At 37.4% G+C, this 15,144-nt stretch overlaps 1 protein-coding gene across 1 annotated transcript; it reads left to right on the forward strand.

Annotated features, from left to right (window-relative positions):
• Positions 1-2,230: 2,230 nt before the first annotated feature.
• Positions 2,231-15,133, forward strand: sgcg (sarcoglycan, gamma). Its single transcript, XM_048162127.1, is given in 9 exon segments — positions 2,231-2,597; positions 5,317-5,511; positions 5,623-5,724; positions 7,281-7,368; positions 7,617-7,736; positions 8,417-8,489; positions 8,997-9,120; positions 12,247-12,273; positions 12,275-15,133. Coding segments are annotated over 8 exon segments (879 nt in total). The 5' UTR covers positions 2,231-2,597; the 3' UTR covers positions 12,425-15,133.
• Positions 15,134-15,144: the final 11 nt, after the last annotated feature.

A 15,144-nucleotide genomic window follows, 5' to 3' on the forward strand; every position in this document is an offset into this window, starting at 1 on the left:
TTTTGCTGTAGTGTGTCAATAGGAAATATCCGTTCACATTTCCAAACATTCATTTTGCCATTAATTGTAATAATCCAGTGAGATTTTTCAATACACAATAAGACTGATAACAGCTGGTGCTCCACATAGAGATCAGAGCTCACCATCATTGAATCCGTCTGTGATCACATGAAGAAACAGATGAAACTGAGACAAACTAAATCCAGGAGAACTGTGGCCGTGTCTCCAAGAGATTTTAAGAAACCTGCCTCCAAAGCTACCTGAAAAATGATGCCAAAGTGTACCTGGACAAGAGCTGTTTTAAATGCAAAGGGTGGTCACACAAAATATTATTTTGATTTAGTTAATATAAGTTAATTGATAAATAAAATCTATTTATAAAAGTATTTTTTAAAAATATCCTCACTTTACAGCATTTTTACACAAGTGCCTAAAATTCTTCACAGTACTGTATCTTTGCAGGCAGGTTTCTTCAAGCATCTTAGAGACACGGCCACAGTTCTCCTGGATTTAGTTTGTCTCAGTTTCATCTGTTTCTTCATGTAATCACAGACAGATTTGATGATGGTGAGATCAGATCACTGTGTGGAGCACCGGCTGTTGTCAGGCTCCTTGTGTATTCAGAAATCTCACTGGATTATTACAATTAATGGCAAAATTAATGTTTGGAAATGTGAACGGATATTTCCTATTGACACACTACAGCAAAAGATATAAATAACTGGCTTAAAACCTTTTTTGGGGGGTGAAAATACTGACGTGCCTAAGACTTTTGCACAGTACTGTATATATATATATATATGAGTCAAACCAAAAAATTATTCACATTTTTGATTATTATACATTTTTGATATTTTTGATATATTTTTACTAGTGAGTGCAGGACACTATAGTCCATTTATGTAAGTGAGGATAGCAAAATAAAGTAAACTGCGACATATTATACCCAAAAATTCTTCATACAGTGGACCAGTAAAATTGATAAAACATGGAACCAAAAATTATTCAGACACTTTGACCTGACCATGTTTTTCTTAAGTTTTATCTGACATAATTAAGATTAACTTTTTCTGACACAGCTTAACTCTGAGATCTTGTCATATTTTATTACATTTTTTTTAAACTATAGTGAATTAACTATATTAATGAATGAAATGTTCAAGGTGTCTGGATAAATTTGGTTTGACTGTATATTATAGACATTTCTTTTTCTGAAAAAAAATATTAAAGGCTGAAATATAAGGAGTCAAAATGATAAATTATTATATATATTTTTAAAAATTATTATTAGATTAGATTATTATTAGAATGCTTTATTTCCATTGTCATTAATGACCCATATCAGGATGCGTACACTTGGGTGAGTTCAGGTTGATTTGAACAGTTTTTGTCATTAGGATGAATGGAAAAATGTATAAATATAGAATATAGAATATAGACTATAGAATATACAGATATACATTTATAAGGGCATTGAAGAGATGTGTACTAATATTTTTTTAAGCAGACCTATGATCAAACTTATGATTTTCACCCAGTGGATGGTAAAAAATACAGATGTTGAAAAGGGTATATTCAGTGTCACATAATCCTTCAGAAATCATTATAATATGCTTATCTCATAATTATAATTGTTTAGATTTTTAGAATGCTAGCTTTTTTTTTTTAGATCCACCGGATGAATGGAAATGCAGTTTCACTCTCTGTCAGTATGGAGCTTTTTACAGTCTATGGGAATAGCAGAAATATAGCAGTTACCCTGGTGACTCCTGTAGGCCTATACAACGCAGCTGCGCTTTTTAGAAATGCGACGAGTATGATATAAACATCTGTCATCAAATTTAAGACCTCTTCAAATGATAATTAAGACTTTTCTTATACCATTTAAGATATTTAATACTTTGTACGGCCTCAATTTTAATACAACTGAATTTAATTTAAAGATCTGCAGAGTTATCATTACAGTATACGTGTAATATTCTCTTAAACTACGCAAACTATTTAAGATATACAACACAAAGCTAAGCGCATAACACGCCTGAAGCCGCTGTTTCTGGCAGAGAGACACAACTATTAATACTCCGACCTGTTTTAGTGTGTAGGCTATGCAAGACTCGCTGTCCAACAAGCAGATTCTCAGTGAGCGAAGGCTCTAACTTTAGTTTCCTATCCGGAGCTCGTGCTTAGAAAGTGACTCACATCATAAAAGTCAAACAAGTGCAGAAAATGCTCTGTAATTCTCTCTTGACAGTCATTTTTTCCTTCTTCCCGCGCGCTCTACCCTTCCTCCCGTCCCTCCCTGAGAATCAACACAACCAGCTACTGGTGTTTATGAGTCTCGCTAATGAATCCACTCTCAAGTGATCATTAAAGTCTCGCATTTGCGTAACGCGAGGTGTAGAGACCTCTGAACGATATGTGAGATCCTGAGAGGAAGTTTGGTTGGTGTCCGCGCTGAGGCTGATCCAGAATCAGATTTATGGAAGGCAGCTGTTGAGGGTTTGACAGACAGACGGATCGGAGGACTCCAGCTCTGCTGCGTAACACAAGCAGATCTGAGCCTACAGAGGAGTGTCGATCACACTAACACAGCAAGGGTAAGACACACTTTAAGTTCAACTCTTATTTTTTTAGTGAAGTTTGACTCCTGGCTTGATTTTTAAAGTATTAATCTCGTTTCTCATCACTAACAATGTTTGAATGACCTGTAAATGTGGAATTGTTAGAGATAAAAATGAATGAAAGCTGTTTATAATCACAATATACGTTTGTTAATACATTGTTGTGTCATTAATGTTATCCATGTATGTATCAAAACGGCCACACATGTTAAAAAATACAATTTTTCATGGGGTGCGCTTACTTTTGCACAGCACTGTATCTTTATCCCTTTTTCATGTTGTCAAAATAATAACATAAGCCATTGAAATTAAGAAATAGTTGGACTTCTGATGTTGCAAATATAAATTCTCAGTCATAATGTTTGCGCTCTGATCATTATTTCAGACACTTTGGCTGTTTTTCCCCTTTAAAATGAGAGCACAGTCCTGGGACCTATTTTTAGAGGGCTGAGGCATTACGGCGCGCTGGAGTTATGCAGACTGCAAGATTAGACTGAGTAGGGAGAACTTCATACAGCTTGTTATGTTTGCCCACAGCCTCTCTCCACAAGCTCTTATCTGGTCTCCTCAGAGAACTGGTTTTCCCACCTCATAACTGTTTATCCTCCAGCAGAACTCCACAGAAACAAGCGCAATATCACGCCAGCTCAATCTTCCTGGCTTCTCTTGATATTTGATCAGGTCCGGCTTTGACACCACAAGGATCTCGGAATCTCTGTTAAAAACAAAGTCAGACTCCGGTGGCTTGGAAAGGCAGTGTTCTGCTGTAATTTCTTCTCTTGGCAGCTTAGATGAGGCTGGAAACAGTGAAAGAGCATCAGTAGGGTGGGTTAATGGAAAAAAGTCCAGAGGGAGACCGAGAGAGAAAGAGTGAGGCTGTCTGTGAGCAACTTGTGGAGTCAAGATGTTTACTTTCTTGTAGGACTTTACTGATCCTCTGCAGCCATTGATATCATATAAATGTTTAATTACTGGCTGGTAATTATGTTTTGAATGGGAGTAGGGAGGAATTGGATCACTCAAGTCCAAACCCAAGGAATGTTTGGCTGAATTACCACGGGGAGACATGAAGGCTGTTTCAGTTTTTCCTTCATCTTACAGTAGCATGTTCACTCAAAGTAAATGCTGTGCTACTTACAGCACTCCTCTGACAAAATCTGTTTCTCAAAGATCACTGTTTTGACAGATCAGCATATATAATGAGATTTACATTTTATCAAATACATTTGAGGCTGGTGCTAGGCTGGATACAAGTTAAACAGTTGCTAAGGTGTTCTGAGTGGTTTTTAAGCATGCACTACAACTGTTCAAAAGTTTAGGTCAATAAGATTTTCCTTTTTGAAAGAAATGAATACTTTTATTCAACAGGGATGCTTGTTCATGGATCATGTGAAACTGATGACTGGAGTAATGAAATTGAAACTATTTTATTTAGAAGGCGGGACTTATTCTGCCATGTTGCGGATTGCACTTTTTCCCATTCATAAGTCATATGAGTACAAGCGTCTTTGTATATCAAGTCTTTGCTAGCATGCTCAAGCATACTGCATACTTAGAGGCCTCATTTACACATGGTATTAAAGGGTTAGTTCACCAAAAATTAAATTTCTGTCATTCATTTCTTACCCTCATGTCGTTACCCACACCCGTAAGACCTTCGTTCATCTTCAGAACACAAATTAAGATATTTTTTGATGAAATCCAAGAGGTTTTTTTATTGTCAATTGAAAGCAACAAAATTACAGTATTCAGTGTCTAGAAATGTAGTAAAAACATCGTTAAAATAGTCAACGTGACTACAGTGGTTCAACCTTAATATGAAGTGACGAGAATACTTTTTGTGTGCAAAAACAAAACAAAAATAACCACTTTATTGAACTCCTCTGTGATTCTGCTACGCTATTTTCGTTGCAGCGCTTCCAGGTTCTACGTCAGAATGATGACTCAGTATTGATGCTGTTCATGTGAGCAGCACGATGCATGCGTGTCATGCTGACGCAGGAGCCGGCCAATAATGAGTCGGCGTTCTGACGTAAACACGGAAACGCAGCACTGTGCCAACTGCATAACAGACTGACAGGGAAGAGGAAAATTGTTGAATAAAGTCATTATTTTTGTTTTGTTTTTGCACACAAAAAGTATTCTCGTCACTTCATAACATTAAGTTTGAACCACTGATTATTTTAAAGATATTTTTACTACTTTTCTGGACCTTGAATGACGGTAAATTTGTTGCTTTCAATGGAAGATAAAAAACCTCTCGGATTTCATCCAAAATATCTTAATTTGTGTTTCAAAGATGAATGAAGGTCTTACAGGTGTGGAACGACATGAGAGTGAGTAATTAATGACAGAAATTTCATTTTTGCATGAACTAACCTTTTAAGAATTAAAAAGTTTTGGTTCAAAACTGCCTCAATGCTTATTAATATTTGAAAAACTTTAACAAATTAAAGTCATATGCTGTGAACAAACATACAGAACAAAAATCAGGGTGTGTCAAGGTTAATACGTTTCTTAAAGTATCAGATAATTAGACTTTTTAATGAAATTAGACTTTTTAGTTCAGGTTGTAAAATTTCATGTGTACTTTCATGAATTGTAGTTTTACATTTTGAAATAGTTGCATGAAATATTATTCAATCAATCATTCTTGTCTAATAATGAGTAGTTAACCACTAATCTTCACTGGCAGATGGTGCGTGAGCAGTACCTCACCACCACAGATGACTCTGGGGCCCTGTCTTCAGTCTCTGAGTACATCTACATGATCGGCATCTACGGCTGGCGGAAACGCTGCCTCTATCTGTTTGTTCTGCTTCTCTTGATCATCCTGGTGGTGAACTTTGCCCTTACAATCTGGATCCTGCGAGTTATGTGGTTCAATACAGTAAGATGACTTTACACAAAGCACTTTAGATCACATATTTAATTAATTTTTAATAGAAATATGAATCCATATTTAGATTCTGAAAGCTGAGAAAGCTCTCTGTGTTATCAGGAAGGCATGGGATACCTGCAAGTCAATGCAGATGGGCTGAGACTGGAGGGAGAATCAGACTTCCTGTTCCCTCTCTATGCCCAGGAAATCCACTCCAGAGAGGTAAGAGTAAACAGATAGATAGATAGATAGATAGATAGATAGATAGATAGATAGATAGATAGATAGATAGATAGATATAGTGGGTACGGAAAGTATTCAGACCCCCTTAAATTTTTCACTCTTTGTTATATTGCAGCCATTTGCTAAAATCATTTAAGTTCATTTTTTCCTCATGAATGTACACACAGCACCCCATATTGACAGAAAAACACAGAATTGTTGACATTTTTGCAGATTTATTAAAAAAGAAAAACTGAAATATCACATGGTCACATGGTATTCAGACCCTTTGCTGTGACACTCATATATTTAACTCAGGTGCTGTCCATTTCTTCTGATCATCCTTGAGATGGTTCTACACCTTCATTTGAGTCCAGCTGTGTTTGATTATACTGATTGGACTTGATTAGGAAAGCCACACACCTGTCTATATAAGCCCTTACAGCTCACAGTGCATGTCAGAGCAAATGAGAATCATGAGGTCAAAGGAACTGCCTGAAGAGCTCAGAGACAGAATTGTGGCAAGGCAGAGATCTGGCCAAGGTTACAAAAAAATTTCTGCTGCACTTAAGGTTCCTAAGAGCACAGTGGCCTCCATAATCCTCTGGTCTGATGAGACCAAGATAGAACTTTTTGGCCTTAATTCTAAGCGGTATGTGTGGAGAAAACCAGGCACTGCTCATCACCTGTCCAATAAAGTCCCAACAGTGAAGCATGGTGGTGGCAGCATCATGCTGTGGGGGTGTTTTTCAGCTGCAGGGACAGGACGACTGGTTGCAATCGAGGGAAAGATGAATGCGGCCAAGTACAGGGATATCCTGGACGAAAACCTTCTCCAGAGTGCTCAGGACCTCAGACTGGGCCGAAGGTTTACCTTCCAACAAGACAATGACCTTAAGCACACAGCTAAAATAACGAAGGAGTGGCTTCACAACAACTCCGTGACTGTTCTTGAATGGCCCAGCCAGAGCCCTGACTTAAACCCAATTGAGCATCTCTGGAGAGACCTAAAAATGGCTGTCCACCAACGTTTACCATCCAACCTGACAGAACTGGAGAGGATCTGCAAGGAGGAATGGCAGAGGATCCCCAAATACAAGTGTGAAAAACTTGTTGCATCTTGACGAAAAAGACTCATGGCTGTATTAGATCAAAAGGGTGCTTCTACTAAATACTGAGCAAAGGGTCTGAATACTTAGGACCATGTGATATTTCAGTTTTTCTTTTTTAATAAATCTGCAAAAATGTCAACAATTCTGTGTTTTTTCTGTCAATATGGGGTGCTGTGTGTACATTAATTGAGGAAAAAAAATGAACTTAAATGATTTTAGCAAATGGCTGCAATATAAAACAACGAGTGAAAAATTTAAGGGGGTCTGAATACTTTCCTGTAACCCACTGTAGATAGACAGATGGATGGACGGACGGACAGATAGATAAATAGATAGACGGATGGACAGACAGACAGATAGATAGATAGACAGATAGATAGATGGATGGATGGATAGATAGATAGATTTAGTTAACTATTCTGCTCATTCTTCTCTTCATAACAGGATTCAGCTCTTCTGCTGCACTCCTCTGAAAATGTTACTCTCAACGCTCGCAATGCCAATGGTGACGTAACAGGAAGTTTGTCCGTAGGTACGAGACATAAGAAACATTTATTGGTTGATGATTTTCTGTTTAATGAAGTGGGTCACACAGAACATGCATGAGTTAAGAGCACAGCTGCACAGCTGCAACATGAAACAGCATTCACAACCTATTTTACATTCATAATGTGACATATTTAGGAGAGAAACTGGATATTTAATGATAATAAATGTCTGTCTTTTGGTAAAAAGTGTGATGTCAGTCTACATTCTCTCCTCATCTGTTTCTGTTCTCAGGTCCCAGTCAGGCTGAGGGTTTTGGCCAACACTTCAACATCAGCTCAAACCATGATGAAAATTTATTTTATGCAGATGGAAATGGAGCCGTTGTGGGAAAAGGAAAGCTCCGTGTAACAGGTGAGCCTGAAAGAAGACCTGTATAATGTGCAGAAAAAGATGATCTGCTATGTGTGAGTATTGTTATAATGATAGGAAGTAAATTGTGTACTTTATTGTGTTACTTACTGCAAATATTTATTAATATGTATGAAGAGCCCAGTTAGTATATTTGAACATATGAAACAGTCACTTTAACACAGTGGTTAAAACTGAGATTTTGTAATCAACAGCTCTGGCCTCAACAACACATATCCGGTATTTCATCATTCATAATGGGTTTACACACTAGATTAAATATTAATACTTCATCCAAACTAGCCTAAAGCTATTTCGATTTTTGTTCTGCTTAGGTGAATTTCATGAAACCTGCCAAGAAGACCATTTTTTTAGTTCATTTTTCACCCCAAAATCAAAAGAAGGAATTATATTTTAAAGAATGAAGGCTGTTTCAGGACCTTTAGGTTATTTTCTATTATTGATTTTTTTTTTTTATGCCAATTTAGCAAATTTCCATGTCAAGTCTCATTACTGTAATGTGAAATTTTTTTTTTATTAAATTGTTCATTGCTTATGCATGAATGTAGTATTCATTGCACTACCTTAAATATATGCTGAATTTAACTGAAAAATAATGTCATTGGAAAAAATGTCACAATGCAGAAAAGTAATGGCACAAAAATATATATATGTTTGGGCAGGTCCAGAGGGCGCTGTCTTTGAGCATTCTGTTAGGACTCCTCTGGTCAAAGCAGTACTCAACAAAGAGCTGAAGTAAGTATACACTAAATAATTAATAGCATTATCTCTTCCCATACAGATTGCCTATACACATTACTTTACAAAATAAAGCTAACTAGCTTAAAAACTTTAAAATAAATGATTTTTATATGTTGCTCCAATTTTGTCTCTGCATATGCTGGTATATTTCTTTGTTTTTTTCTTGAAAACATTCTTGCTTAAAAATGTCAGCCCATTAAAAGTAATTGTACTAAGTATAAATAACTTTTATAGAAGTTTCCAACAGGGCATTAACCAGCTGTGATCTTTGATGACTAAGACCTGAGTCACATTGACAGAGGCATCTGGTTGTCAACAAAAGATTAATTCTTTTTCTTCTTCAAAAATGACTTTCCCAGATACAATGGCCACAGTCATGCAGTTTCCTTCCAATTTCCATGTATGAATCAAACTGTTGAATTTGAGAGTATTTTGTGGCCATCTTGTGTCTAAACGATGTATTGCACTGTTCAGTAACTATGCATTCCCCTATCATTTAAGACTGGAGTCTCCAACACGCTCTCTCAGCATGGATGCCCCAAAAGGCGTTCACGTCAAAGCCTTGGCTGGAAATGTTGATGTGACAGCACATTTTAACATTCTGCTACACTCGACTACAGGACTGGTAAGCACGCCTGTCTGTGATTTTCAAGATTTGATCTAGCATAGGCTAACTGAGGTGAGGACTGTGAGGACTTTTGATTGTTGTGTTTTAGCAAATCTGAGCACAGTCCAAGACCCTAACATCTCTGGTTTGAACACTACTTGTGTCTTCTTCCAAGGATAAACTGTAGATTTTTCCATATGTGTGTATATATATATATATATATATATATATATATATATACACACACACTACTGTATATTGCCAAAAGTATTGGGACACCCCTCCAAATAATTGAATTCAGGTGTTCCAGTCACTTCCATGGCCACAGGTGTATAAAATCAAGCACCATGCAGACTGTTTCTACAAACATTTGTGAAAGAATGGGTTGCTCTTAGAAGCTCAGTGAATTCAAGTGTGGTGCAATGCAAAGAGTCAGATGCAGTGGTGTAAAGCATGCCGCCACTGGACTCTAGAAGCAGTGGAGACATGTTCTCTGGAGTGACAAATCGCTTCTCTGTCTGGCAATCCGATGGACGAGTCTGGGTTTGGTGGTTGCCAGGAGAACGGTACTTGCCTGACTGCATTGTGCTAAGTGTAAAGTTTGGTGGAAGGGGGATTATGGTGTGGGGTTGTTTTTCAGGGGTTGGGTTTGGCCCCTTAGTTCCAGTGAAAGGCAACTCTTAATGCTTTAGCATATCAAGACATTTTGGACAATTTCATGCTCCCAGCTTTGTGGGAACAGTTTGGGGATGACCCCTTCCCTGTTTTCCAGCATGACTGTGCACCAAGTGCACAAAGCAAGGTCCATAAAGACATGGATGAGCGAGTTTGGTGAGGAGGAACTTGACTGGCCTGCACAGAGTCCTTTGACCTCAACCCGATACAAGACCTTTTGGATGAATTAGAGCGGAGACTGTGAGCCAGGCCTTCTCGCCAACATCACTGTCTGACCTCACAAATACGCTTCTAGAAGAATGGTCACAAATTCCCATAAACACACTCCTAAACCTTGTGGAAAGCCTTCCCAAAAGAGTTGAGGCTGTTATAGCTGCAAAGGGTGGGCCAACTCCACATTAAACCCTACGGATTAAGAATGGGATGTCATTAAAGTTCATGTGCACGTAAAGGCATGCAAATGCTCCGAACAAACATATAATCCACCTATGTGATCCATGATGCCATTAAAAAATAAACCATCCACTGGTTCTGATGCTGGGATTCTTCTGAAGTCTCTTCAGAAATGAGTTGTTTAACCCTCTGGTGCTCTTTGGTCATTTTTGACAAAAACATTTTATTTATTTTTTTTAGAATTTTTTAATTCAACAGAATGGCACAAAACTTTGTAAAGGCTTTGGCACTGGCTATGTGAACACACACCCCAAAAAAACAAACAAACAAACAAACAAAAAAAAAAAAAAAAATCATGGACATGATTCGTAAAGGAAAAATCTTACTGAAAGCACATTTTTTGAGATATCAAGCTCAAATTTGGAACACAACTTGTTTAGATTTATGGCTTAGATTTTCTTGCAGTTTTAGGGTAAAATGTGGTTTTGAAAATATATATTTCATATAAAAATTTAAAAGTAGTATTTTTGTGCATTTTTCATGATAAACATAAACTTCTGTAACTTTTTTTAAGTTAACTTTTTTCACTTTAGCAATAATTTGCCAAGTGTCATCTTTGAAAAGAGATCAAAATTAAATAAAAATATATGACAGTTTAAGTTGGAACTTTAAATTTCAGGTCAATGCTCAAAAAGTGAACAAATGAATTATAACTACAGTGTAAATATAATTTAGTACCATAAAGTCCCCTAAATATTCAAAATATTAAATAAAAACATTATCAAACTAAAATATAGTACATTCATTTCATAAAAAAAAAGAAAAAAAAAAAAGAAATCAGTCATTGAGTGACATGTGAAGAGCACCAGATCTGTATACTGTAACCAGTGTAGACAGCGTCAGTGATTATAATGGGCTCTATTTGCTTTTGACATGACATGACGCCCACATACAGTGAAAGCAATTGTCAGCCATTAAGCCACTAAATGACAGTGGGCAGGGCCTATGGTGCTATGATGACTATTCGTCGATAGGCTTGTTCGACTTGATGCAGCGCTGCACAGACCGATCGGCGGCTGACTTGAAGCAGTGCATGCCGGTAAGAAATTTTGTCCGACTTGAGACAGCGCCGACGCCATGTGACTGTGACGTATGGCTTCAAAGTACCGCAAGAGCGATTTGAGATCAGCTGCCTGAGGCAGCCAGTGCAGTTTCTCAAGAGGAGCTGCACGAGCTCTGATGACGACACAGCTGTTTCATGATTGGCCGGATTCACCGCATGACAACGATCACATGTGTGTCGTGTTTTTTGTCACGCCTTCAGTTCCACTAATGCTCAAATCTGTTTTTATAACAGTTAAAGCTCTTTTCATGTAGTTGCAATGTTGTATTGTGTCATGTTTATCAAAATAAAACTGATAAAAAAACATAGACCCCACTACATTGGAATTTAAATAATATATGCTTATGTTGAACTTTATTCTTGTAAAAACAGACGCTGTAAGCAGGACATAAAGCATTGAATGAAAAGGTCTCTGAAACATCAGTGTATTAGTCAAATATTGCATTTATTTCACTTCAGCTGTGATAAAGTATGCAAACGCAGCGCGAGCGTCACTATGGGAAGCAGAAAGTGTCCAACTTCACGTCTCCGTTTTCAGCTCCTCCCCGCCTGCACATGGCTACTCTCGCCGATCGGTTACATCCAGCCGCAGTCGATGTCGAACACACCTGATGTCTTGCTCTGAAGGCAGTCATATGTAATATATATTTTCCCATGTGACATCACAAATCCCACAATATCCAAACGAGCCATTTGTGGAGCTTGATTAAATTAAATGTTTTGTTCATAATGAGGACGTTTCGAGATGAAACTTGCAGGAATGTTTTAATGGTACAAAAACCTCATGTCTAAAGATCAAGGCAAATTTGATTTCTCATGTCATGACAACTTTACAACTTTAAAGATTATTTAACTTTAAATTAAATAATCTTTATTTAATTTAAAGTTAATATAAAGTGTTACTCATCATTTCATTAAATACCTCATTATTAGGGTTTTTCTGTATGTTTCAGCTGGTCTTAGATGCTGAATCTGTTCGTCTTGCCGACATTACCTGTGGGAAAAGCCAGAACTTCAGGTGATTCTCAGGGAATGTATGACATGTTTGAGGTGTGCGTTTGTCCCAGTGGTAAGCTGTTCCTCTCCAACGCTGGCGTCTCCTCGACCTGCAGTGAGCACCAGGACTGCTGAATGAGCTTCTGTTTGTAACACCTACAGTAGAAACCAATCTCCCACAGAAACAAGTACTTGACATTGTCTCTGGACAAGGTACAAAAAATGCCACACTAATTTAGTTACAAAATGTGTCATGTTACTGAACAGTTGTTTCCCACCCTGGTCCTGGAGTACCACTAACACTGCACTTTTTTGTCTCTTTTATCTGACACCCCCATCTGAGGTCTTGTGCTGCATACCAATTTGCATACTATCCGTCCTAAACAGCATTCAAATTAGAATTAGCGTGTCCCAAATCATAGTATGTTGAAATGTGTATTATGGATGATCTACTTTTTCCAGTTAGAATCCGAAGTGCAGATCTGTGCACACATTTTAATGGCTAATATTGCCCTCAACCCATTGCGCGTTGGAAGAGAATTTGTTTAGAACTAAAAAAAAAACAAACAATAAAATGTGTTAAAAAAACTACAAACATGGCGATAAAGGGTAAAACATTTAGATAAAAGGGTTTGAGTGATTGATAATCAGTATCTAACCTGATGAAAATATATTTATTCAGTGTTATCCACATTATGTTTCATCTGCAACAGCATTGAGAACTTTGAAGATACGATTGGTAATTAACTTTTAAATGTATCATTATGCAAACACACGAGAAGAGTTCTCTGCATGAAAGACCCACAACTGGCATTTCTCTCTGATATGGCAGGAAATTAAATTAAACACAATGGGGAGGATTTTAACTGTGACAAGATGATTGACAGGGCAGTGGTTTAAATGGTGACTGGATACATGTAACAGAGACCGAGCTGGGGTGCGTTTCCCAAAGCGAACTATGGTCGTAAGTTCCGTCGTTACCAATAGAGTTCAATGGGACTTACGACCATAGTTCACTAACGATGCTTTCGGGAAACGCACCCCTGTCCGTTAAAGACGCAATTATGACAAAGTAGTTTGTCTACTATTCTGCTACACACTTGAAAAAACTGTACATACTTTTAGGGCATACTACAAGTAGGCAAATTGGGATGCAGCACTGAAGTCTTTAATTACGAGCTGATGAGTTGAATCAGGTGTATTTGATTAGGGAGACATCTTAACTGTGCAGTGATGAGGACAGGGTTGCCAGGTCTGTGCAAAATAAGTCAAAAGTAGGCCAAAAATAGCTCAATGTGAATTTCTCCATCATGCAGCCGAATTCTCCAATGAATTTGTCTGGGGGATGAGAAAGAAATTAACCCACGGCAACAACTTAAAAGTAGCCCATTTCCACAGGAAAACCACGGACTTGGCAACACTGGCTTGGGACACTCCAGGAACAGGGTTGGGAACCACTAGTACTGAATATTAGCCTAGAGCAGGGGTGGGCAACTCTGGCCCTAGAGATCCACTTTCCTAATCAAACACACCTGAACAAGCTAATCAAGGTCTTCAGGTCCTACTAGAAAGTTATAGGCAGGTGAGTTTGTTCAGGGCTGGAGCTAAACTCTGCAGGAAAGTGGATCTCAAGGGCTAGAGTTGCCCAAGCCTGGCCTAGAGGGATGTTTATCTGTCTGGTTGGGGTTTCACCAAGATAGGGAAGATGAAATGTATAGTATATACAACAAGCTCTCATAGCAATTCATAACTATTTTATGTTTGGTGGTTAATCAGTATGTATTTGTACGATCTCATTTGTATGCTTCTGTACAATCTGCTTACGCCCCTCTGACTGTTAGGTTTAGGGGTGGACCTTTTCCGCAAAAAAATCAGTACAAGTTCACGTTGTAGGAATTCATGCAAAATCACCACCCCGCAAGATAGTTATGTTTTCTCATGAGATCAGGTTGATATACACTAGTTTATACTGTACATGGAATAAAATGTTTTATTTTTCTGTTATGTAAAATTTTTCAAAATTAGGCTGGGCAATAAAGGGGCTGGTCAACAGCTGACATCCTATGCAATATAATTTTGAGGTGCAATAACCAAATTCTGTGTGTTGAATATCAGCTAGTTATTGTTTAAAGATGCACTCATTAATAGATAAATTGATTATAACATAAAACATATTGAGATGGTCGTGCCTTGAGCTCCATTGAGGGTTATTATATATGCTTCTGTAAAATAGCAGAATTCTCACTGAAGTACTACACTACCCACAATCCCAAAGCAGCGGCACTGAAGCACCAAATCCCACTTTGATGAGGCATTGTGATATAATCAAATTTTATTCTCTGGCATGTGTTGTTGTAAGATATGAAGTGCTCTTGGATTTTGAATTTTATACGCAATGGTTTGATATATTTGGCATCTCCATTTATTTAGTCATCAAGAATGCTAAATAATCCCTATGGCAGCTTGAAACATTGGGATTTGTGTTTCTTTTTTCCAGAACTGTTTTGCGTATGTACTGTATGGCAATGGTGAGAGTGATAATTTGTATATATATTAGCAGGGGATCTTCACATTTATACACCAGTTGTATATTCTATTTTGATTGATGTATTTTTTTCCAACAGGTAAACTGTCATATTTTGAGATTTACATATTTCAAGTGAATAACTGCAATACTGATTGTTGAATTATTAAGGTTTACAATCAAACATGCATGAAAAAGTGTAAATTTGTTTTTCCACATGAAACGTTTCAATGTTTGATATGATCATTTCATTCAAACTAACCAAATAAATCAAAGTTAACAGAATGTTTTGTGTTCAATAAATATATATATAAAAAGTATGTATGTAAAA

This window comes from Megalobrama amblycephala, linkage group LG16, assembly GCF_018812025.1.
Source record: "Megalobrama amblycephala isolate DHTTF-2021 linkage group LG16, ASM1881202v1, whole genome shotgun sequence".
Taxonomy (NCBI): Eukaryota; Metazoa; Chordata; class Actinopteri; order Cypriniformes; family Xenocyprididae; genus Megalobrama; species Megalobrama amblycephala.